This window comes from Pseudophryne corroboree, chromosome 7 (assembly GCF_028390025.1).
Source record: "Pseudophryne corroboree isolate aPseCor3 chromosome 7, aPseCor3.hap2, whole genome shotgun sequence".
Taxonomy (NCBI): Eukaryota; Metazoa; Chordata; class Amphibia; order Anura; family Myobatrachidae; genus Pseudophryne; species Pseudophryne corroboree.
This window is the reverse complement of record NC_086450.1, coordinates 408,922,059-408,948,341: the sequence shown is the minus strand read 5'-3', so window position 1 is coordinate 408,948,341 and position 26,283 is coordinate 408,922,059. Positions and strand designations below refer to the sequence as shown.

The following is a 26,283-nucleotide window of genomic DNA, read 5'->3' as shown; positions in this document are numbered from 1 at the left end:
TCGGTATTCTGACAGCTGGGATCATGGCCACCAGTATTTCATTCTGATCCCCTAGTTTTGTATAAATTAGGTTAGGTGGGCATTGATGTTTTAGTACTATATACTGGTGGTTTATTTACGCATGGAGAAGAGACATAACAAACATTATGGCACTTAATATAAAATATAAAGTGTAACAGGTCCTGGAAGACACTGTACTCTGTCCCTATTAAACCAGGACTGCAGGAAGACAAGACACCCTTACCCAGCTCAAATATTTGCAGGGGCAGTGTGAGAAATCCTGAGTAAGGGGTGTAGGGGTTGTTCTGACCGGGAGCTGTGCATACGTCATCAGATGGCGGCAGCAACAAGAGCAGAGAAACCTGGCCTCCAAACTCCAGGACTTCTTGACTGTACAGCCGGAAATCTTTAGCCTGTATACACAGAATAAAATGATCAGTAATACTCTTTGCACCTACTAATGGCATTGCAGGGCTCGGAACTCCTCTCAACAATTATGCCTCATCTAACAACTACTGTAGCATTGGTAAATTCCACTTATTTTGCTAAGTGGGGCTTCTAAAAGACCACTGAGCATCAGTAAGGAGTTTCATATTAAGCAACCCCTATCGCCTTTGCAAAGGAGGAGGAGTACCTCTTGAAGTGGAATGTTGACTTGACTCATTAGATCCTTCACTGCCGTCCTGAGATCTTGCAGCAATAAGTTTTGGCTGCTGTCCGAGTCCTGCTCACTGGTGATTGGTTCTTCCACATCGGCCAAAGTTTGAAGCCACTCCCATTCTTCCCTGCATACAACAAAACAAGAAGGCTGCACAATTGACAACAAGCTCCTAATAAAACAACATTATGTAAAGTCCACGTACATGTATTAATTGTACTTCAATGGAAAAGTCCCAATGACCTACTCTACAGAAACTAATGAAATCTTATAGCTAGAAAGACCTAAAGATTCCATATATAAATGTAATCAGTGATTGAACTGGCCTGTCTTAGTTCACATCTTTTCTTAAGTAGCCAGGAAACAAGTATATTAGTTGGTCATATAATACAATTTGCGTTCAATGTATTATCTGTGTATTGATTTATAGGCAATTTGTGACCAATTGCATGGACAAAGACAACTTTAAGAATTATTCCAAATACTTTGATAGATGTCACTACTTTCATATACTCAAGTCTGATTCCATCTCCATACAGATCTTAGATTTATAGGAGACAGCGTTTGTATCGGGACCTGAATGTGCAACGTTCCGAAAGTATGGGCAATTCAGGGCTCTCGTATCTCGTCTGGCAACTGTGTGGGTGTAACTGGGCGCAATGGGGTGTTCGCATGTAGGAGACAATGCAGGGGCATAGAGAGGTGAGAGCATGCAGAGATCTGTCAGATCTTCTGTACCAAGAATAGAACTGGTGCAAATGCATGCTGGGGATGATAATTATGATTATGACTACTTTCACCAGCCAATGGATGAGGCCAGTGTCGCCGAGAGAGGGGGGGGGATGGTACAAATTACCTGGGCCCAGGTCTGATGGAGGGACCTAGTGGGGGCCTGGGTCCATGCTTCCTGTGATTAGGCCTTGCCCCCTGAAAACTACCTGGCCATAGCCAGGCTCTCTACTGCCCTGGCTGGGAGGCATGCCATGCTCCTGTGAGTGGGTGCTTCTCAAGTGCTAGACACACCCCAAAAGAGGTGTGGCTAGGCCACCAGCATGCTGTGGTCACACCACCTCCAGAGGATGGTGGTCGGGGCCCAGGAAGTTGTTGTACCGGGGCCCAGGATTTCTCTTGGCAGCCCTGGATGAGGCTCTGTGGTCGCATAGATATAACTGACTACATTTACTTTGGGGCTGATTCTGAGTCGGACGGATCTCTGTGCACAAACGTGAATGGCAAGTTTTTGCTTGCAGTACATGCGCAGATTTGTGCGTTTTGGCGTATGCCCATCAGACAGAACTTGCCTGGATCTGTCCTTCCGTGAATGAGGGATTTCAGGGCAGCAACAATGCGAGCACATGGAATCTCCATGACATGTGGGAGTGTAGTTAAAGCTCCGTGCGATTCTGAGCCTGTTCTGATGGATCTCTCGCACATAGCATGGGGATAGTGCAAGTGGCCTAAATTCGGTGGGCGATGCACGAACAGCCGCATTAGTCATACATACATCACATTAGCATACGGTAGTGAATCTGCTTCTTTGGCTGCCTGCAATAACAAGCACTTTGCATGCAACTCAGGTCCTTGATGTGCAACTCTGAATCTGTTGAATATAGGCACTATCAGGTACGGATTGGGGCTCTAAAACATGTCGCCCTCTCTCTGTTTTATCGGCGTTTCATTAGACACAGGCATGCAGAGAATCATTGGAAGGGGGGGGGGGGGCGGCTGGCTTCGTGGCATGCCCTATCTCTCTGTAGCGAATGGGCGAGCAGAGAGTTGAGAGTCAAAGTTGCTTTGCCGGGTTTTTAGGGCGGACCGGCCCGTCAGGCCATCAGCCCTTCTGGCATTTGCCAAAATAGCCAGATGGTCAGTGTGACTGTGGACACTATTTCATCAGCTTGATCCTTAAGTCGAACGTCTCTATTTCCTTCTCGGTGTTCCATCAAAACATCTAGTGTCAGGATCATCTCTGCAGTTACTAGGAACGGCTAGTCCTTTCCTTAGTAGGATCACACAGGATTCCACCCAATGGAGTCCCTGCATGCTGAGTGTGTCTGCCTCTCCTACTGTTCAAAACCGTGTGCCGAAAAATGTGCTCAGACGTTGCAGAATGAATGGCGCCTCAGGAGCTGTTAAGGGGCTTCAGGGATTGACTGGGTTAAATCCCCAGATACAGACAGATCAGAAAAAATTTGCAGCCTCAGTTCTCATGGCTTAACCCTGTGCACATGGATTAGTGACCATCAGGAAAAGCAGCAACAGGTGATACTACAGGCAGATATTTCAATTCTGTCCATCCAGGCAACTGATGATGGTGGGATTAAAATCTTGAAACATGAGTTCATTTCAAATGTGCAATGTGTGCACGTGTGTGCCCTCTCTGCAGTGGTGGATGGGGGAAGGTGAAAGTTAGCTGAAGACCTAAATACAGCTCAGTGGTGGAGTACGTGCCTCAGCGAAATGACTTTGGCATGGTGGAGGAAAACTGAGCATGCTGCGCTGAGTAGTGTAAGGTGTCTCCATCCAATCTCAGGCTGAGGCGATGATTGTCTATACATCTTGCAGAATTCCGAGGACAAGACATACAAAGTCTCTCTATGAACCACATGCTACATTCAAATGAAATGAAACATGAAATGAAACATCCTGCAGCATAGGGGAAACTAATGTATGCAATACCACTGTATCACAACATATGTAAATGGTGAGAGGGGGGTTGGAGGGAGGGGTACGAGTAGGAGTGATGCACATTTCCAAGTTAGGGAACATTTGCTCGCAACATCTAGCGCTAGTGAGACGGGTGTGGATCATCAGATCGACAGTGTCTAGGTCGACAATGTTTAAGTCGACAGTCACTAGGTCGACAGGGTTGGAAGGTCGACAGGGTGTCTAGGTCGACAGGTCAAAAGGTCGACATGAGTATTTTGGGGGGTTTTGGTGTCGTTTTTTTCGTAGAGTGACCGGGAACCCCAATTAGTGCACCGTGTCTCCTCGCATGGCTTCGGGCAAGGTGCCTCGCTTCGCTCGGCACAGATTACTGTTCCAATCGTAGTCCACGTGGATCGTTAAGTATGAAAAACTTCAAAAATTTTTTGAAAAACTCATGTCGACCTAGCACACGTCGACCTAGAAACCCTGTCGACCTTCCAAACCTGTCGACCTAGTGACTGTCGCCCTAGACAGTGTTGATCTTCAGACCGGATCTCAGTGAGACACGAGAGTGCGCTGTATTTGTTTACATGCAGTAGGCAGTGTAAGCACTTGGTGACTGTCACACGAGCACTGATGCGTTCTGCATGTTACCTGCAGTGTTCATTAAGTAATAAGTATATCAGCGATGTTGCAAGACAAAGCCGGCGAACCCGCTGCTTGCTGTAAGTAATAATATCCATTCCTTGCCTGACTCATTGTCGGACATATTTGCGCCCACTTTTACCTGCGGCCGTGGTGGCCTGCTGGTTAGTTTATACTCATACGAAAATCTGCCATTTTGTACTCAAAAATCTGTGCGATTGCGTGTGGCAGCCCATCTCGCCCATTGTTCTCACGCCCGCAGCTGTCATGTCTATCAGGCAGCATGGTATTGTCAACGACATCCACGGATCGACCTGCATGTGTGTTCGACAGGGGATATCGTTGATTACCTGCAGAAGCGCGCATCGCTAATCGCATAGTGCATACAAGCTGGGCGATATAACAAACGATATTGTGCAGAAGGGTGAAAATGAGCGATATTATGCATAAGTCACTGTCACCTTTAAATATGGCTCTGTGTGCAAAAAAACATGCATGTACTATAACAGCAAATCATACAGGCGTGTGCTTCTCAGTTACTAGACTGACTGAAGTTGATCTGATTGGTTTCTAGGTTACAGCAGCTGCATGGGTGCTACATTATTCAGATCACTGATGCAAGGAAGCCTGATCTGATTATGGTGGTTATTCAGAAATGGACGCAGATCTCGCTTCCCGCAGCAAGATCAGCATCCATCTACTCACATGCTGGGGGCCGCCCAGCACAGGACAAGGCCGCCCAGCATGTGTGTGGTGCCACCCCGTGATGCGTCCGCAATTTAATTGTGGACCCATCGATTTACGGTCGACTTCTGCCTGTGCAGCTTGGCTGCGCTGGAAGGCGGTCCAGCACAATTTTTTTATCGGAGCGGCTGCGTGTAATGTCATGCAGCCGCCTCGAAAACGCTCTCAACATGCCCCCATCTTACCCGCCACATTGACGCCCCCTGGCAGCCGCCGCTGTCAATCCTTCCAGGATGCGGCAGCGAGGAGAAGAGTCGCACAAACGCACTGTGGCAGGTGCGTGTGCGCAGAACACCTGAATGCAGCCGCTGTGTACAGACGCGCGGCTGCGTTCGGGTCTGAATAGTCCCCTATATCTGAGACAGTCAAGTGACATACACACACTCATGGGAATAATGGTGATTGCAGGCAATGGACACACTATTATATATGTACAGTACATATATACATTCCGTCACATCTTATTCACTCTCCTTACTATAAATGTAGTTGTATAAGAACCAACCAATATTATTGCAAGATGTGCATTAAATGTGGGCAGTGTGATGTGGCTATAAATACATATATCCCACTGGCCCTTGTTTTTCCTGATCTCAGTATATAATAATGAATAGCAAGGAAAGAGAAGGTCTGTAAGGATCGGCTCCGTCTTCCCTTCCATTGCTATTTATGCAGCAGCAGATATTAGGAGAAAGCAGAAAGGTTCTGGTGCTCATCCGTGCTAAGCCCTAACTAGAGCCTGTTTGTTCAGCCAGCAAATGATCCTTTTACACTCTCACCATTCAGCCTGACCTGGACGTGTCTCTCCGGGAAGGGTCACACTTTATCCCAGCACCTTTATTGTGTCTTTATTATGAGGAACTCAGAGTTCCCCCACAAGATGGGCACATGATAACTAGGCGGAGTGATGCTGATTGCTGCAATTATACACAATATTGCACTGTTTTCCTCTTGGGTGTATTGGCAAGGGGCCACTGGGACCAGAAAGAAGCGGAGCTTACGGAGCATCCTAAAGAGGCTGTGTACGGCTCTACATGCAAGCCAATTGCAGGTGCGTTGGGGCAGCAGAGGTACCACCCCCTTGGCCCTGCATGGCAGCATCACTTACACACCCTTATTTACGGCACGGGCGTAACTACCATAGGTGCAGGGAGTGCAGCTGCTATGGGGCCCAGAGGGGAGAAGGCCCATCTTCCCTGTTGAAGTTACATGTGTTATATACTGTACATGTTTCACCATTGGTATATACTTAGGGGCCCTAACAAACTTTTACCTTGGGGCCACCTACAATATATCGAGGTATGCCCCTGGACCTGCTCGATGTAATGTGGTATAAAATGAAATGGAGGGCATAATATGAACTGGGGACACTGTGGGCCGGGTCCCAGCACCTGCGAGCGCCTGCCAGCAGCTATTCAAGTATTGCTGCCGACGGCGTGAGAAGTTATTTTCAGCTCCCTACCCCGCGGGTGGCAAGCTGAAATGCACGTAAAGAGACCCGTTTGGGCACCCAAACAGACCTTTTCATGCTCGTGCCCATTAGCTTAGTCAGGTTTAGGTGCGTTGCGCGCCTAAACACAACTCTAATGGGCGCGATCAGTGCGATATAGGGGAACAATTAAATATCGTACTGTCACTTTAGAGTGGAGATTGGGCGTGAGCAAACAATTTAATAATGTGAATTGGGGGTACGGTGTTGTCTAATGTGTACTGGCAGCGCTACAATGTGACATCATGTGAACTAGGGCACTACAATGTGGTATAAAAGTAACAACCGCTGTGGAGAGCTGTCTCTCTAGAAGCATTATGACAGGGGCCCCTACAAAATTTTGCTATGGGGCCCACAGAGTTCTGGTTTGCACACCTGGTTACGTCCCTGTCCCGTTTTCATGGCATATTTTTTTGTCTGTTCACACATATGCATCTCATACCTCCCAACTGGCCTAGCAGTGAGGAGGCATGGCATCGCAGAGGATGCTAAACCCGCATCCCACGTCCCCATTTTCCATCATGCTGGGGCATGCCCAGTGCTCCGGAGCTGCTCGACAGCCCCCAGCCTCCCTCCATACCCCTCTCCCAGTCGGCACCGTGTGTGCGCTCGTCATCCATCCTCCACAGTGTCCGAGTGTCTCCCCAACCTCTCCCTGCCTGTGGGACACTGCAGCCCGCAGGTGGGACAGTCCCAGAAAAATGGGACAGTGCTGAAATCGGGACAGTTGGGAGGTATGATATACTGTATGTATGCAGAGTCAGTAAAAATCTACATTTACTTACCAAAACAGGTGTATGATGGGGCGTTCTCAAAGATCAGTAAGTGGGTGCTTATGAAAATGTGTTCCATGCACACCAGCGCGGTATCCGGACTCCAGGTCGACAGCACAAAGGTCGACACAACTTAGGTCGACGCCAATTGGTCGACACACCTTAGGTCGACATGGACAAAAGGTCGACAGGAACAAGGTCGACATGGAAAAAGGTCGACACGAGTTTTTCACGATTTTTTTCTTTTTTTGAACCTTTTCATACTTAACGATCCACGTGGACTACGATTGGAACGGTAAAGTGTGCCGAGCGAAGCGGTAGCGGAGCGAAGGCACCATGCCCGAAGCATGGCGAGCGAAGCGAGCCATGCGAGGGGACGCGGTGCACTAATTGGGGTTCCCGGTCATTCTACGAAGAAAACGACACCAAAAAAACATAAAAAACTCATGTCGACCTTTTTCCATGTCGACCTTGTTCCTGTCGACCTTTTGCCCATGTCGACCTAAGGTGCGTCGACCAATTGGCGTCGACCTAAGATGTGTCGACCTTTGTGCTGTCGACCCTCAGTCCCAGAGCCCACCAGCGCGCTCACACCTACAGTATCAGGAGATGTATCTTTTACACTAGCAGGGCAGGTGCAAGTATACACTTATGATGATAATTTGGCGTAAACTAGGCGCATATACTCCCAAAGCAGAGGCATACGCATCTCAAGATGTACAGAAATACACTGTTTTTAAAAGGACCCTTCTTTTGAGTTATGTGTTACATCAGCCCCAAATCACACTCTGTAAGTTACAGTACAATAACAATGGAAATACTGTAGTGTAAACGGAGCATTATTCACAGAGAACCAAATGTGGACATGGCCCGGCAATCTGACCTAAGAATGCGACATATCTTTTATGTGAAAGCTACAGAGCCGTGAAGCAACTGTCCCTTTAGCAGCCACCCCCTGGGTGCGGATCACTGCCTGGATTTGTGCAGCCTATGCCCGCATCAGAATCTTTACCGACACTGCTGGGGCTGAATGCAGAAGACAGCTGAATGCAGTGATGAAATGTATACCGGTCTTTAGAAAGGCATCACTAGCAAGAACCTGAGCTTTCCAGGACCTGGCTAAGCTGCCCTGATTGTATGGGGGCTTTAAATAGAAACAGGCTGGTGAGTCAATATGGATTATTAAACACTCAGAATGGGGCTCATTATAGGAAGTAGCCTGGTATTTTAACCCTATGTGGATTAAAGGAGTAATTTTGTTTGTAAATCACTAAGAAGGGTCCCTATATTTGGATCTCAGTGCCACCTACTGTGGACGCGTCAGCCAACAATTAAGACTGGTACAGGAGCCGCCAGGACTCAGAGCCGCAGCAGCGCTAAGTAAATATTGATAGACAGCAATGCACTGCTTTCATAACTCTATGTCACTGAGACCTCTCGCTACATTACTGTCAAATATAGATCCGAAAAGGGACACACATGAAGTTGGAAGGATTCTGACATCGTTTGAAGTGGCAGTAAGTCTATCCAAGCCCCAGATTTACATTTTTAACTTCTATGTTATCAAACAACTTCATTAGCTGGTAGCTTTAATTAGAAAAGGTGGTCACTGGCTAGGAGTACATTGGCCTTCCTACCTTTCAATAAATGATGGCTTAAGAAAGTTTGCATGGGTAGAGTTTCTCAGTGCAAGGGCCCACAAGAGCAGACATGCGGATTATAGCAATACGAACTTTTACTATTTCACTATTGTATGTGCATGTTTGCGTTTTACAGAATGTTTAAGTAGTTGGAATGAAAACACATACTGTAAGGCCTCTTAGTAGCTGCTAAACTGACATACGGAGCTGGCCCACCGCCTCCACGCTCACAGTAAGTGAAAGGTGACTTGGGGTGCGAACACATCTCCTTCCCCTGCAGCTCTCACTGAAGGTTCCCATAGCCCCCACCTACCTGTGGATCTGCTATGGCCTACAAGGAATGTTCCACGCTGCCCTTGCGGCATGCACCCCTATGTGGATGCATCAACAGATGGAACTTCGGTGAGCTAAGTACAGTGTTGCTGACTTTCATTGTCGCTGCTGTTGTCTTGTGTGATCGATGAGACAGAATAGGGGGAGAAGAATTGAGGGACAAAGAGAATATAGGAGGAGAAGTGTAAGAGAGAATATGTGGAAAAGGATAGAGAATTTAGAGGAAGTCAGGAATGAATGACATAATATAGGGGAAAAGAGAAATAGAATATAGGGGGAGAAAGAGAGATTACAGAGGAAGAGAGAGAATATAGGGGAGAGAGAATAAAGGGAAGACGGCAGAGAGAGAGAGAGAATATAGGGGGAGAAAGAGAGATTCCAGGGGAAGAGAGAGAATATAGGGGAGAGAGAATAAAGGGAAGACGGCAGAGAGAGAGAGAGAGAGAATATAGGGGGAGAAAGAGATTACAGGGGAAGAGAGAGAATATAAGGGAGAGAGAATAAAGGGAAGACGGCAGAGAGAGAGAATATAGGGGGAGAAAGAGATTACAGGGGAAGAGAGAGAATATAGGGGAGAGAGAATAAAGGGAAGACGGCAGAGAGAGAATATAGGGGGAGAAAGAGATTACAGGGGAAGAGAGAATATAGGGGAGAGAGAATAAAGGGAAGACGGCAGAGAGAGAATATAGGGGGAGAAAGAGATTACAGGGGAAGAGAGAGAATATAGGGGAGAGAGAATAAAGGGAAGACGGCAGAGAGAGAATATAGGGGGAGAAAGAGAGATTACAGGGGAAGAGAGAGAATATAGGGGAGAGAGAATAAAGGGAAGACGGCAGAGAGAGAGAGAATATAGGGGGAGAAAGAGATTACAGGGGAAGAGAGAGAATATAGGGGAGAGAGAATAAAGGGAAGACGGCAGAGAGAGAGAGAGAATATAGGGGGAGAAAGAGAGATTACAGGGGAAGAGAGAGAATATAGGGGAGAGAAAATAAAGGGAAGACGGCAGAGAGAGAGAGAATATAGGGGGAGAAAGAGATTACAGGGGAAGAGAGAATATAGGGGAGAGAGAATAAAGGGAAGACGGCAGAGAGAGAATATAGGGGGAGAAAGAGATTACAGGGGAAGAGAGAGAATATAGGGGAGAGAGAATAAAGGGGAGACGGCAGAGAGAGAGAGAATATAGGGGGAGAAAGAGATTACAGGGGGAGAGAGAGAATATAAGGGAGAGAGAATAAAGGGAAGACGGCAGAGAGAGAGAATATAGGGGGAGAAAGAGATTACAGGGGAAGAGAGAGAATATAGGGGAGAGAGAATAAAGGGAAGACGGCAGAGAGAGAGAGAATATAGGGGGAGAAAGAGATTACAGGGGAAGAGAGAGAATATAGGGGAGAGAGAATAAAGCGAAGACGGCAGAGAGCGAATATAGGGGGAGAAAGAGAGATTACAGGGGAAGAGAGAGAATATAGGGGAGAGAGAATATAGGGAAGACGGCAGAGAGAGAATATAGGAGGAGAAAGAGAGATTACAGAGGAAGAGAGAGAATATAGGGGAGAGAGAGAATATAGGGGAGAGAGAGAATAAAGGGAAGACGGCAGAGAGAGAGAGAATATAGGGGGAGAAAGAGAGATTACAGGGGAAGAGAGAGAATATAGGGGCGAGAGAATAAAGGGAAGACGGCAGAGAGAGAATATAGGGGGAGAAAGAGAGATTACAGGGGAAGAGAGAGAATATAGGGGAGAGAGAATAAAGGGAAGACGGCAGAGAGAGAATATAGGGGGAGAAAGAGAGATTACAGGGGAAGATAGAGAATATAGGGGAGAGAGAATAAAGGGAAGATGGCAGAGAGAGAATATAGGGGGAGAAAGAGAGATTACAGGGGAAGAGAGAATATAGGGGAAAGAGAATAAAGGGAAGACGGCAGAGAGAGAGAGAGAATATAGGGGGAGAAAGAGAGATTACAGAGGAAGAGAGAGAATATAGGGGAGAGAGAGAATAAAGGGAAGACGGCAGAGAGAGAATATAGGGGGAGAAAGAGATTACAGGGGAAGAGAGAGAATATAGGGGAGAGAGAATAAAGGGGAGACGGCAGAGAGAGAATATAGGGGGAGAAAGAGAGATTACAGAGGAAGAGAGAGAATATAGGGGAGAGAGAATAAAGGGGAGACGGCAGAGAGAGAGAGAGAATATAGGGGGAGAAAGAGATTACAGAGGAAGAGAGAGAATAAAAGGGAGAGAGAATAAAGGGAAGACGGCAGAGAGAGAATATAGGGGAAGAAAGAGATTACAGAGGAAGAGAGAGAATATAGGGGAGAGAGAATAAAGGGAAGACGCAGAGAGAGAATATGTGGAAAAGGATAGAGAATTTAGAGGAAGTCAGGAATGAGTGATATATAGTGGAAGAGAGAAGGAATATGGGGGGGGGGGAGAATAAAGGGAAGATGACAGAGAGAGAGAATGGGGGTAATTCCAAGTTGATCGCAGCAGGAACTTTGTTAGCAGTTGGGCAAAACCATGTGAACTGCAGGGGAGGCAGATATAACATGTGCAGAGAGAGTTAGATTTGGGTGGGTTATATTGTTTCTGTGCAGGGTAAACACTGGCTGCTTTATTTTTACACTGCAAATTAGATTGCAGATTGAACACACCCCACCCAAATCTAACTCTCTCTGCACATGTTATATCTGCCTCCCCCTGCACTGCACATGGTTTTGCCCAATTGCTAACTAAATTCCTGCTGCGATCAACTTGGAATTACCCCCAATATGTGGAAAAGGATTGAGAATGTAGAGGGAGTCGGGAATGAGTGACATGATACACAGTACGGGAGAAAACAAAATTATAGGGGGCGAAGTGGGAGAGAGAGAATAAAGGGGAGACGACAGAAAGAAAAATAGAATATGGGGAGGATAGAGAATTTTAGAACGAGTCAGGAATAAGTGAGTGACATAATATAGAGGAAGATAGAAAGAATATTGGGAGAGAAAGAAAGAGAGACTATATGGGGAGAGTATAGGGGGGGGGAGAACAAGAGAGAATGTAGGGAGAGAGTGGGAATAGGGAAAATAAGATTTTACTTACCGGTAAATCTATTTTTCGTAGTCCGTAGTGGATGCTGGGGACTCCGTAAGGACCATGGGGAATAGACGGGCTCCGCAGGAGACAGGGCACTTTAAGAAAGAATTAGGAATACTGGTGTGCACTGGCTCCTCCCTCTATGTCCATCCTCCAGACCTCAGTTAAGGAAACTGTGCCCGGAAGAGCTGACAGTACAAGGAAAGGATTTTGGAATCCAGGGTAAGACTCATACCAGTTACAGAGGGAAAAGGGCCCTAATTTGTACACCTTGATTAGGTAATGAGGTGCTACTCTGCTTGAGACTTAGTAAAGTGTACAGAGGGAAAAGGTAGCAGGTGCACTATCTCACACTAGCTCTACCTGTAGTAACCAGAGGCACTTAGTATATTCCTGGCCAGGGCTATGAGCTTACCCACCGCATCAAGGTAGCCTCTCATTTGGTAAGTCCCTAACACTAACTATAGTGGTTCAGGTCCGGGGGGCAGGACACCCCAGAGCCACCCAGCCAGATAACCCCAGGGCATCGCAGGAGTGATAAAAGTATAAGGTTAAAGAGGTAGGAGCAGCTGCTGCTGCATGTGTGAATAATGTGAGGAGTAAAAGAAAATTATGTGAAGGTGTTACATATATATAAAACAAACTAAGTGCCATGGAGTGCCCCACCCACCCCTCTGATTTTAAATAGTCCAACACTCTAGCCTTTACATTTGGGATGAGCACACTGAGGTAAGACTCCTACATTTTGTTTAATATGGCAGTCCATAATGGGGGGAATTCTCTGGGGTGCGGGGCTCCCTGTGCCTGCCGTGGCTGGGTGTCCCTGGGGCATCGCAATTTAACACTATTTCATCACTCCATGGCACTTATAGTTTGTTTTATATATATGTAACACCTTCACATAATTTTCTTTTACTCCTCACATTATTCACACATGCAGCAGCAGCTGCTCCTACCTCGTTAACCTTATACTTTTATCACTCCTGCGATGCCCTGGGGTTGTCTGGCTGGGTGGCTCTGGGGTGTACTGCCCCACGGACCTGAACCCCTATAGTTAGTGTTAGGGACTTACCCAATGAGAGGCTACTTTGATGCGGTGGGTAAGCTCATAGCCCTGGCCAGGAATATGCTAAGTGCCTCTGGTTACTACAGGTAGAGCTAGTGTGAGATAGTGCACCTGCTACCTTTTCCCTCTGTAAGACTCATACCAGCCACACCAATCACACCGTATAACTCGTGATAACCTTACCCAGTTAATAGTATGAACAACAACAGAGCATCAGATAAACCTGATGCAACCATAAAATAACCCTTATTTAAGCAATAACTATATACAAGTATTGCAGAAGAAGTCCGCACTTGGGACGGGCGCCCAGCATCCACTACGGACTACGAGAAATAGATTTACCGGTAAGTAAAATCTTATTTTCTCTAACGTCCTAGTAGATGCTGGGGACTCCGTAAGGACCATGGGGATTATACCAAAGCACCAAAACGGGCGGGAGAGTGCGGATGACTCTGCAGCACCGAATGAGCAAACTCAAGGTCCTCCTCAGCCAGGGTATCAAACTTGTAGAACTTTGCAAAGGTGTTTGAACCCGACCAAGTAGCCGCTCGGCAAAGCTGTAATGCCGAGACCCCTCGGGCAGCCGCCCAAGAAGAGCCCACCTTCCTTGTGGAATGGGCTTTTACTGATTTTGGAGGCGGCAAGCCAGCCGCAGAATGAGCTTGCTGAATCGTGTTACAGATCCAGAGAGCAATAGTTTGCTTTGAAGCAGGAGCACCCAGCTTGTTGGATGAATACAGGATTAACAGCGACTTAGTTTTCCTGACTCTAGCCGTTCTGGCTACATAAACCTTCAAAGCCCTGACTACGTCCAGTAACTCGGAATTCTCCAAGTCACAAGTAGCCACAGGCACCACGATAGGTTGGTTCATATGAAAAGAAGACACTACTTTTGGCAGAAATTGCGGACGAGTCCGCAATTCTGCCCTGTCCATATGGAAAACCAGATAGGGGCTTTTATGTGACAAAGCCGCCAATTCTGACACACGCCTCGCCGAAGCCAAGGCTAATAGCATGACCACCTTCCACGTGAGATATTTTAACTCCACGGTTTTAAGTGGCTCAAACCATGGTGATTTCAGGAAACTCAACACCACGTTAAGATCCCAAGGTGCCACTGGAGGCACAAACGGGGGCTGAATATGCAGCACTCCCTTTACAAACGTCTGAACTTTAGGCAGAGAAGCCAGTTCTTTTTGAAAGAAAATTGATAGGGCCGAAATCTGGACCTTAATGGACCCCAATTTTAGGCCCAAAGTCACTCCCGACTGTAGGAAGTGAAGGAAACGGCCCAGCTGGAATTCCTCTGTAGGGGCATTCCTGGCCTCACACCAAGCAACATATTTTCGCCATATACGGTGATAATGTTTAGCCGTCACGTCTTTCCTAGCCTTTATTAGCATAGGAATAACCTCATCCGGAATCCCTTTTTCTGCTAGGATCCGGCGTTCAACCGCCATGCCGTCAAACGCAGCCGCGGTAAGTCTTGGAACAGACAGGGCCCCTGCTGCAACAGATCCTGCCTTAGAGGCAGAGGCCATGGGTCCTCTGTGAGCATTTCTTGCAGCTCTGGATACCAAGTCCTTCTTGGCTAATCCAGAACAATTAGTATTGTTCTCACTCCTCTTTTTCTTATGATTCTCAGTACCTTGTGTATGAGAGGAAGAGTAGGAAAAAAATAAACCGACTGGAACACCCACGGTGTCACTAGTGCGTCTACAGCTATCGCCTGAGGGTCTCTTGACCTGGCGCAATACCTCTGTAGTTTTTTGTTGAGGCGGGATGCCATCATGTCCACCTGTGGCAGCTCCCACCGACTGGCAATCTGCGTGAAGACTTCTTGATGAAGTCCCCACTATCCCGGGTGGAGGTCGTGCCTGCTGAGGAAGTCTGCCTCCCAGTTGTCCACTCCCGGAATGAACACTGCTGACAGTGCTCTCACGTGATTCTCTGCCCAGCGAAGAATTCTGGTGGCTTCCGCCATCGCCACCCTGCTCCTTGTGCCGCCTTGGCGGTTTACATGAGCCACTGCGGTGATGTTGTCTGATTGAATCAGCACCGATTGGTCGCGACGCAGGGTCTCCGCTTGACTTAGAGCGTTGTATATGGCCCTTAGTTCCAGGATATTGATGTGAAGGCAAGTCTCCTGACTTGACCACAGACCCTGGAAATTTCTTCCCAGTGTGACTGCCCCCCACCCTCGGAGGCTTGCATCCGTGGTCACCAGGACCCAGTCCTGAATGCCGAATCTGCGACTCTCGAGAAGGTGAGCACTCTGCAGCCACCACAGAAGAGACACCCTGGCCCTGGGGGATAGGGTGATCAGCCGATGCATCTGTAGATGTGATCCGGACCACTTGTCCAACAGATCCCATTGAAAGGTCCTCGCATGGAACCTGCCGAAGGGAATGGCCTCGTATGATGCCACCATCTGCCCCAGGACTCGCGTGCAGTGATGCACCGACACCCGTTTTGGCTTTAAGAGGTCTCTGACCAGTGTCATGAGTTCCTGAGCCTTCTCCGTCGGGAGAAAAACCTTCTTCTGTTCTGTGTCCAGAATCATGCCCAGGAAGGGCAGACGCGTCGTAGGAATCAGCTGCGACTTTGGAATATTCAGAATCCAGCCGTGCTGTTGTAACACTTCCCAAGAGCGTGCTACGCTGATCAGTAACTGCTCTCTGGACCTCGCTTTTATGAGGAGATCTTCCAAGTATGGGATAATTGTGACTCCTTGCTTTCGCAGGAGCACCATCATTTCCGCCATTACCTTGGTAAATATTCTCGGTGCCGTGGACAGACCGAACGGCAACGTCTGGAATTGGTAATGACAATCCTGTACCACGAATTTGAGGTACTCCTGATGAGGTGGATAAATGGGGACATGCAGGTAAGCATCCTTTATGTCCAGAGACACCATAAAATCCCCCTCTTCCAGGCTTGCAATGACCGCTCTGAGCGATTCCATCTTGAACTTGAACCTTTTCAGGTAAATGTTCAGGGATTTTAAATTCAAAATGGGTCTGACCGAACTGTCCGGTTTCGGTACCACAAACATTGTGGAATAGTAACCCCTTCCCTGTTGAAGGAGGGGAACTTACACCACCACCTGCTGGAGATATAATTTGTGAATTGCCGCTAACACTATTTCCCTCTCCAAGGGGGAAGCTGGCAGGGCCGATTTGAGGTAACGGTGAGGGGCCATCACTTCGAATTCCAGCTTATATCCCTGAGATACAATCTGTATAGCCCAGGGATCCACCTGTGAGCGAACCCACTGGTGGCTGAAATGTCGGAGACGCGCCTCCACCGATCCTGGCTCCACCTGTGGAGCCCCAGCGTCATGCGGTGGATTTAGTGGAAGCCGGGGAGGACTTCTGTTCCTGGGAACTAGCTGTATTGTGCAGCTTCTTTCCTCTACCCCTGCCTCTGGCAAGAAAGGACGCACCTCGGACTTTCTTGCCTCTTTGTGATCGAAAGGACTGCATTTGGTAATACGGTGCTTTCTTAAGTTGTGAGGGAATATATGGCAAAAAATTTGACTTCCCAGCCGTAGCTGTGGAAACTAGGTCCGAGAGACCGTCCCCAAACAATTCCTCACCCTTATAAGGTAAAACCTCCATGTGCCGTTTTGAGTCGGCATCACCTGTCCATTGCCGAGTCCACAGGGCCCTTCTGGCCGAAATTGACATTGCATTTATTCTAGAGCCCAGTAGGGTAATATCTCTCTGGGCATCTCTCATATACAGTACAGCGTCTTTTATATGCCCCAGGGTCAGTAATATAGTATCCTTGTCCAAGGTATCAAGTTCCTCAGATAAAGTATCTGTCCATGCTGCGACAGCACTACACATCCAGGCCGACGCAATTGCCGGCCTTAGTAGAGTACCTGAATGTGTATAAATGGACTTCAGGATCCCTTCCTGCTTTCTATCCGCAGGATCCTTTAGGGTGGCCGTATCCTGTGACGGCAGGGCTACCTTCTTAGATAAGCGTGTCAAAGCTTTGTCTACCCTAGGGGAGGATTCCCAGCAGTGGCAGATTTAGGGGGGGGGCACTCGGGCCCGTGCCCCCCCTGTCATTTGTGACACCAACCCCCCCGGTGCCGCCGCCGCCGCCGCATAGGGAGATGACGGGCGCCCGGTGAGATTGTGTTACCAGCGGGCGCCCGTCTCCCTGCACAGCGGCAGCCGGAGGCAGGAGCTCAGTACTGAGCTCCGGCTTCCGGCGCTGTCACTGTGCGCTATGGGAGAGACGTCAGTCATGATGTCTCTCTCATAGTGCTGATGAGTGACTGAGGAGCGGACGCCAGAAGGAGGAGGACTGCAGCGGCGCGGGAACGGGGCTCGGTAAGTATGTATTTTTCTTCCTTAATGCATCTACTGGGGGCTAACTATGGGGGACATTACTACTGGGGGGCATCAACAAGGGGCATTACTACTGGGGGGTCAAACTACTGGGGGCATTATAACTGGGGCATCTACTGGGGGCATCACTACTGAGGGGTCATCTATTGGGGGCAGCTACTGGGGGCCATATTTACTGGGGGCCATCTACTGGGGGCATTACTACAGGGGGGTCATCTATTGGGGCAAACTCGTAGGGGGGCATTATTACTGGGGGGTCATCTATTGGGGGCAGCTACTGGGGCATTATTACTGGGGGGCATCTACTGGGGGCATTACTACTGGGGGGGGTCATCTATTGGGGCAGCTACTGGGGCATTATTACTGGGGGGCATCTACTGGGGGCATTACTACTGGGGGGGTCATCTATTGGGGGCAGCTACTGGGGGACATTTTTCCTGGGGGGCATCTACTGGGGGCATTATTACTGGGGGCATTACTACTGGCGGGTCGTCTATTGGTGGCAAACTCCTAAGGGGCATTACTACTGGAGGACATTATTACTAGGGGGCATCTACTGGGGGCAAACTGCTGGGGGACATTATTACTGGGGGGGCATCTACTGGGGGCAAACTACTGGGGGACTATTACTGGGGGCCAACTACAAAGGTGCTAACTACTGGCGGTGTAACTACAGGGGCATTACTACTGGCGGCTTAACTACAGGGGCATTACTACTTGGGGGCTAAACTAAAGGGGGGGGGGTAAACTACTGGGGTCATGACTGCAGGGGAATTACCACTGGGGGCATAATGACTGGGGGCATTACTACTGGGGGCAATACGGGCATTGCATAAGGGGCACCACTACTATGGGGTCTATATAAGGGGCACTACCAATACAGTGGACATTGTATAAGAAGCGCCAGCTCACATGCACCGAAGCCGCACGCAAATGTACTTGCCCCTTCCATGGTGCCCCCCCTATCATTTTCTTCTGGATCCGCCCCTGATTCCCAGCGTAACCTGTCCGTTGGCGGGAAAGGATACGCCATAAGCAACCGTTTGGAAATCTGCACTTTCCTATCTGGAGATTCCCAAGCTTTTTCACATAACTCATTTAATTCATGTGAAGGGGGAAAAGTCACCTCATGCCTTTTTTCCCCAAACATATAAACCCTCTTGTCAGGGACTGGGTTTTCCTCTGAGATGTGTAATACATCCTTCATTGCTATAATCATGTAGCGGATGGCTTTAGCCATTTTAGGCTGCAACTTTGCATCATCGCCATCGACACTGGAGTCAGAATCCGTGTCGATATCTGTGTCAACTATTTGGGATAGTGGACGCTTCTGAGACCCTGACGGCCTCTGCGTTGTAGGGTCAGGCATGGGTTGAGACCTTGACTGTCCCAAAGCTTCAGCTTTATCCAACCTTTTATGCAAGGAATTAACATTATCATTTAAAACCTTCCACATATCCATCCAATCGGGTGTCGGCGCCGTCGGCGGCGATACCACATTCATCTGCACCTGCTCTGCTTCCACATAGCCTTCCTCGTCAAACATGTCGACAGAAGCGTACCGACACACCGCACACACGGGGGATGCTCTATTTGAGGACAGAACCCCCACAAGGCCCTTTGGAGAGACAGAGAGAGAGTATGCCAGCACACACCCCAGCGCTATATGACCCAGGAATTACACAGTAACTTAGTGTTTACCCAGTAGCTGCTGTATACACTGATTTTGCGCTAAATTTATGTGCCCCCCCTCTATTTTTACCCTCTTTCTACCGTGATTCTGCAGGGGAGTGCCTGGGGAGCTTCCTCTCAGCGGAGCTGTGGAGAGAAAATGGCGCTGGTGAGTGCTGAGGAAGAAGCCCCGCCCCCTCAGCGGCGGGTTTCTGTCCCGCGATTTGTGTAAAATAATGTCGGGGCTCATGCATATATACAGTGCCCAACTGTATATATGCTCTTTTATGCCAAGAGGTACTTAATTGCTGCCCAGGGTGCCCCCCCCTGCGCCCTACAGTGACCGGAGTGTGCGGGTGTAATGTGGGAGCAATGGCGCACAGCTGCAGTGCTGTGCGCTACCTCATATGAAGACTGGAGTCTTCTGCCGCCGCTTTTGAAGTCTTCTTGCTTCTCACGCCGGCTTCTGGCTTCTGGCTCTGCGAGGGGGACGGCGGCGCGGCTCTGGGATCGGACGACCAAGGGTGCGTTCCTGTGTTCGATCCCTCTGGAGCTAATGGTGTCCAGTAGCCTAAGAAGCATGACCTATCCACAGTGAGTAGGTCTGCTTCTCTCTCACCTCAGTCCCACGTAGCAGAGAGTCTGTTGCCAGCAGATCTCTCTGAAAATAAAAAAACCTAACAAAATACTTTCTATTCAGCAAGCTCAGGAGAGCTCACTAAAGTGCACCCAGCTCGTCCGGGCACAGATTCAAACTGAGGTCTGGAGGAGGGACATAGAGGGAGGAGCCAGTGCACACCAGTATTCCTAATTCTTTCTTAAAGTGCCCTGTCTCCTGCGGAGCCCGTCTATTCCCCATGGTCCTTACGGAGTCCCCAGCATCCACTAGGACGTTAGAGAAAAGGGGTTACAGGGGAATAGAGAGAGAGAGAGAGACAGGTGGAATAGGGGGAGATGAGGGAGAGGGACAGGAGGAATAGCGGGAGATGGGTAGAGGAAAACACAATGGCTACATTGACATAGGTAACAAGGTTACAAACTTCTTAAAGCCTGCCACATAATGGGAAGTATAACATACATGTCTGTGAATGTAAAAGAGTTTTCATATTGGATGAACATTTAAGTTTAGCGGCCTTTAAGTGTTTAAATTTGTTTCCCCTATAAATATCATACAGTAGATATACTAAATATACATATTCGCAGGCAGGATTCCAGTAAAAAACATCTCTTATTCTATGGAATTTCTCAAGGAATCTGTAAGTTACAGGAAAAGACACATCATGTCGGTTTTATCGGCCTATAGATTGTAAGCTTGCGAGCAGGGCCTTCCTACATCTATGACTGTTATCACCCAGTTTGTTATGGTTATTGTTATTTCAAATTGTAAAGCGCAACGGAATTTGCTGCGCTATATAAGAAACTGTTAATAAATAAATAATAATAAAAGACCTAGAAGTTTAAGTTAGCCCCAGATTAGGACAATGCCTTTTCAAAATAAATATACCCTTCAATCCAACAAATGGGGGAGAGGTCATTCTCTTCACTGCGAACCCAGTACTTCCGTACATCGCCAGCAAAGAGCTACCATATGTATAGCTTGCAAAACGCAGTAACATGGTTGGGATACTTGGCTGTAAATAGGAGACATGTCTCTTGTAAAGGGTTATTCCAGAAGTGGATGGTCCCTTTAATTATTTGTTTAATTATTATACAGGTTGAGTATCCCTTATCCAAAATGCTTGGGACCAGAAGTATTTTGGATATCGGATTTTTCCGTATTTTGGAATAATTGCATACCATAATGAGATACAGGGCCGGATTAACAATGGGGCGGATGGAGCTGCAGCTCCAGGCCCCCCATTGAAAATAGGCCCACAGGCTCCAATGCAACGCAGCCAGTGATGACAGGAAAAAATATTCCTGTCATCACCAACAGCACAGCTCCCTCACCTCCGGGCTACTCAGTTACCTTCCACACCGAACCAGCTGGATGGGCACAGATCAGAGTTCAGACCACGAAACTGTCCCTGCCTGAATCTGCCCGATGCCACGCCCCAAGACCCGTCCGTGGCTCCGCCCCCACCCGGCCTGAAGCTCCGCCCCCTCCTCTGATGTGGCACTGGCTGGCTGTGGACAGTAAGCTTATTCACCTTTGCTTTTCCCTGTCTGGTTGCAGCACATAATATATTATATAACATGTGATAGCAGCATAAGTTAAATAAATATATAAGGGGGAGGGGGGAGGGGGGAGGTTGCAGACAGAAGGTAAATGAAAACATAAGGGGGGTAAATACAAGTTAAATTAATATATAGGGGAGGCAGTGTCACAAAGTAAATAAATATATAAGGGGGACAGGTACAAGTTAAATTAATATATAAGGGGGTATGGCACAAGTTAATATATAAAGGGGGAGAGGATGCTCAACTTAAATATAAATTGGGGTGCAGGTAGCTGAACAATATTATCGGGGGGGGGGGGGGCAGTCTGTGGGGCTTACATCATGTGTAAGCCTCATGGACTGTGGAGATGATTCAGGGGCAATCACTGCACTCTGAAGGAAGTCCCAGTGAGATGCATCTCACTGGTGCGATTGCCTTTGCCTGATTGACAGGCTGAGGCGGGGCAGGAGGGGGCGTGCCAACAGTGTTAGAACGCCGTTGGTGGGGCGCAGTACGGACAATGCAGGCATCTCCAGTCTGTTGTGGGAGTGGGCTGTGGCGGCTGCTTGATGTCACATGCAGCCACTGCGACCCGGAACGTGGCGGGTAGCCGCCTGCCAACACATCTAGGTTGCGCAGGTAGAGGGCTACTTGGCGGGGGGTGGGGGGGTAGGTAGGGCCTGACATGTGGGGCGGACTAGCCTTGTGCCGGGCGTCCACTCGCATGTCAGAGAAACTGATCGTAGATGTGCTAAATTTAGCACATCTACAATCAGCTCTGAATCACCCCCTGTGTTTCCTCCACAAGTTTTATGGTGATTGTTGTTGGTTAATGTAGGGCAGAGGTTCTCAAACTCGGTCCTCATTACCCCCACACAGTGCATGTTGTGCAGGTAACCCAGCAGGTGCACAGGTGTATTAATTACTCACTGACACATTTTAAAAGGTCCACAGGTGGAGCTAATTATTTCACTTGCGATTCTGTGAGGAGACCTGCAAAACATGCACCGTGTGGGGTCCTGAGGACCGAGTTTGAGAACCTGTGATGTAGGGTGTGCCTGGTATTGTTCTTTTCATGTCATAGAATGGATCTCGTGTCAATAATCTGAAAGTGTATTATAGAGGGGCGGAGTTCTCTCCTATTAAAGGTCATTTATGTGTAATAAAATTATAGTTGAATACATTTATTCACAGCACCGAGGTTGTGGGTTTGATTCCCACCATGGGTTGTGTGGAGTTTGTATATTCTCCCCTTGTGTGGGTTTCCTCCCACAGGTTGTTTCCCGACATAAATTAACCTTAGTGTGTAAGTGTGCGTGTGTACAGTACATGAGGTAGCGAACATAGATTGTAAGCTCCACAGGGGCCAGAACTGATGTGAAAGGCCAAATGTTCTCTGTAATGCGCAGCGGAATATGTGTGCGCTATATAAATAACTGGTAATAATGATAATAATTTTTCTTGACCAGGAAATGCAGTTCAGTGGTGATTTTATACAGTGAGACACTAAAATAACTTTATTTTGTGATCTAAGTAATAACAGTAAGGTGAATGTGACTGTATACTGTATATTAATAATACAATGTAGAGCCATTGTTATTGTTGAAGTGCGGTGATAGGTAGCAACGGGATGGCCGAAGAAAGTGAGCGCACAGGCGATCGCAAGAAGATTGACAGGAAGAGGCCGTTTGTGGGTGTCGACTGACCGTTTCCTAGGAGTGTCCGGAGAAACGCAGGCGTGTCCAGCCGTTTGAATGGAGGGTTCCTGACGTCAGCTCCGGGCCAGATCATCGCACTGGAAGAGTAAGTCCTGAGCTGTGCAGAGGGTTTTGTGCAGCTCTCTGCACATGCATTCGCACCCTTGCACAGCGGTTACCCCCTCCCCATGTAGGCGGCGACTACCTGGTCGCAGCAGTGCAAAAAATGCCTGCTTGCGACCATGTCTGGATTAGGCCCTTTGAAAGAATAGTTTTCAAGGAGCACCGTTTTCTTATTTCCCTTATTTTTCACACTGGCTGCGCAACCTGCAGGGGAAGAGAGGTCAGGCATGGAAACGTGAGGAGGAATGGCTGCAATATTGTAGACCTGCTCTGTCTGGCTTTTACTGAGCGCTGTGGCTGTAAAGTAAGGAGGGTAATGGAGAAGAGGACGGGCCAGAATGTAGAGGGAAGAAGCAGAGTTATGGGGGAGAGGGAGAGCCAGAATGTGAGGGAACGAGTAGGTGATGGAGGAGAGGAGGTGCCGGAGTATAAGTGATGGAGGAGAGGGGGAGCCGGAGTATGAGGGAAGGAACAGGTGATGGAGGAGAGGAGGTGCCGGAGTATAAGTGATGAAGGAGAGGAGGTGCTGGAGTATAAGTGATGGAGGAGAGGAGGTGCCAAGGTATGAGGGAAGGAACAGGTGATGGAGGAGAGGAGGTGCCGGAGTATAAGTGATGAAGGAGAGGAGGTGCTGGAGTATAAGTGATGGAGGAGAGGAGGTGCCAGAGTATAAGTGATGGAGGAGAGGAGGTGCCGGAGTATGAGTGATGGAGGAGAGAGGGAGCCGGAGTGTGAGAGAAGGAACAGGTGATGGAGGAGAGGAGGTGCCGGAGTATGAGTGATGAAGGAGAGGAGGTGCCGGAGTATGAGAGAAGGAACAGGTGATGGAGGAGAGGAGGTGCCGGAGTATGAGTGATGGAGGAGAGGGGGAGCCGGAGTATGAGGGAAGGAACAGGTGATGGAGGAGAGGAGGTGCCGGAGTATGAGTGATGGAGGAGAGGGGGAGCCGGTGTGTGAGAGAAGGAACAGGTGGTGGAGGAGAGGAGGTGCCGGAGTATGAGTGATGGAGGAGAGGGGGAGCCGGTGTGTGAGAGAAGGAACAGGTGGTGGAGGAGAGGAGGTCCTGGAGTATAAGTGATGGAGGAGAGGGGGAGACGGAGTATGAGGGAAGGAACAGGTGATGGAGGAGAGAAGGTTCCTGGAGCATGAGGGAAGGAACAGGTGATGGAGGAGAGGAGGTGCCGGAGTATGAGGGATGAAGGAGAGAAGGTGTCGGAGTATGAGTGATGGAGGAGAGGGGGAGTCGGAGTGTGAGGGAAGGAACAGGTGATGCAACGCAGGCGTGCCCGGACCATGCGGGGGGAGGGCCACGGTGGCTGCGTGATGTCACACGCAGCCGCTGCAACCCAGACAGCGACGGGTAGCTCCCTGTCAGCAAGCAGGAGGTAGGGAACTACTCATCAAGTACAAAAGCATTGCACCGTGCTGGGCGTCCCCCCCCTCATGTCTGTGAAATTGATCAGGTCTGAATTAGGCCCATAGACTCAACCCCCTATTTAGGGCTACTTCAGAAATGTCCTTGGCTGGTTTTCCATCCCAATCCGCCCCTGTCTCCATGAATGTCAGAGCAGGGCAGGTGTGCAAAACCCAGTGAGTTGCAACATACACCAGGCCCTGGGGTCTCCTCTCCCATATTTAAGTGGTGTCTGTCAGTAAGTTTATCTGTGTTGTGTGTGTGTGTGTGTGTGTGTGTGTGTGTGTGTGTGTGTGTGTGTGTGTGTGTGTGTCTGTGTGTGTGTGTGTGTCTGTCTGTCTGTCTGTCTGTCAGTAAGTGTTGTCTGTGTCAGTAAGTTTATCTGTGTTTTCTTTGTCAGTAAGTAGCATCTGTCAGTAGGTGTGTGTCAGTAAGTGTAATCTGTGTCAGGAAGGCGTGTCTGTGTTAGTAAGTGGTATCTGTAGGGGGTGTTTGTGTCAGTAAGTGTGTCTGTGTCAACAAGGGGTGTCTGTTTATGTAAGTGCGTTTATGTCAGTAAGAGGTGTCTTTGTCTGTAAGGGGTGTCTGTTTATGTAAGGGTGTTTGTGTTAGTAAGGGTGTCTGTGTCCATAAGGGCTGTTTGTGTCAGTGTGTTTGTATCAGTAAGTGTGTCTGTGTCAGAAAGTGTGCCTGGGTTAGTGCATTTGTTTCAGTAAGGGGAATCTGTGTTAGTAAGGGGTGTCTGTGTCAGTAAGTGGTATCTGACAGTAAGGGGTGTTTGTGCCTGTATGTTTGTGTCAGTAAATTGTATCTTTGTCAGTAATGGGTGTCTGTCATTAAGTATGTATGTGCCAGTAAGTGATGTCTGTGTCCATAAGGGGTATCTGTCAGTAAGTGGTGTCTGTGTCTATAAATGTGTGTATCAGTAAGTGTTTGTCAGTAAGGTGTGTCAGTGTGTGTATGTGTCAGTAAGTCTTTGAGAGTGGTATGTGTCAATAAGTGGTGTGTGTGTGCCTGTATTAGTGTGTCTGTCAGTAAGTGGTGCCTGTGTCGGTAAGTGTGTCCCAGGAGCCCTCAGTTGCCGGTCTACTCTGTATTGCCCCTATATTTTCTAATCTTTCCACATATGCTCTGTATTGCCCCATCTTTGCTCCCCTTTCCACCTTATTTGCATGTTGATACAGCTCTCTGTATTATATGGCAGTCGCTGCGATGTTCCCTGTATGATATGGTGGTCACTGATGCTCTGTATTATATGGTGGTCACAAACTTTTTCTTGTTATAGTTAACTAGCTACTGTATGACCTCTACGGCGATAGCCACACTCATGGCACAGACCACACCCCCTATTTATACCAAACTGGTCACATCACTAGTCAAACCACTGCAGCGCTTGTCACACCTCTTTCCGAGGCACACAATAGGCCCTTCATACGTTTCAGCTCCAGGCCCATGTGGACCTTAATCTGGCACTGATGAGATATCATGGCGATGGGACCTAAGTCTAAGCACAGAATGCATTTATGTTTCATATACACCTTATACACACAGCCTGAAGGTCATTTAATACAATATTTTTAATGACTTTGTGTATTAAACAAAGTTTGTGTATATTGAGCCATCAGAAAACAAAGGTTTCACTATCTCAGTCTCACTCAAAAAAGTCTGTATTTCTGAATATTCCGTATTTCGGAATATTTGGATATGGGATACTCAACCTGTACTGTGTTGTGCTTTCATTCAAGCGTCCGGATAACTGTCCGATTTGACAGCGCCATGGGTGGT

The 26,283-nt window shown here is 48.3% G+C and overlaps 1 protein-coding gene across 8 annotated transcripts in view; it reads right to left on the bottom strand.

The window, feature by feature from the left end:
• Positions 1–26,283, bottom strand: part of LOC134945416 (ankyrin repeat and fibronectin type-III domain-containing protein 1-like) — a 1,003,308-nt gene that overhangs the window by 25,522 nt on the left and 951,503 nt on the right. For all 8 annotated transcript variants that reach the window (XM_063934677.1, XM_063934674.1, XM_063934676.1 and 5 more), the window contains 2 exons: positions 635–785; positions 245–413 (listed from right to left, as the gene is read on the bottom strand). In XM_063934677.1, coding sequence (XP_063790747.1) covers positions 245–413; positions 635–785 — 320 coding nt within the window. The remainder of the gene's footprint in view (positions 1–244; positions 414–634; positions 786–26,283) is intronic.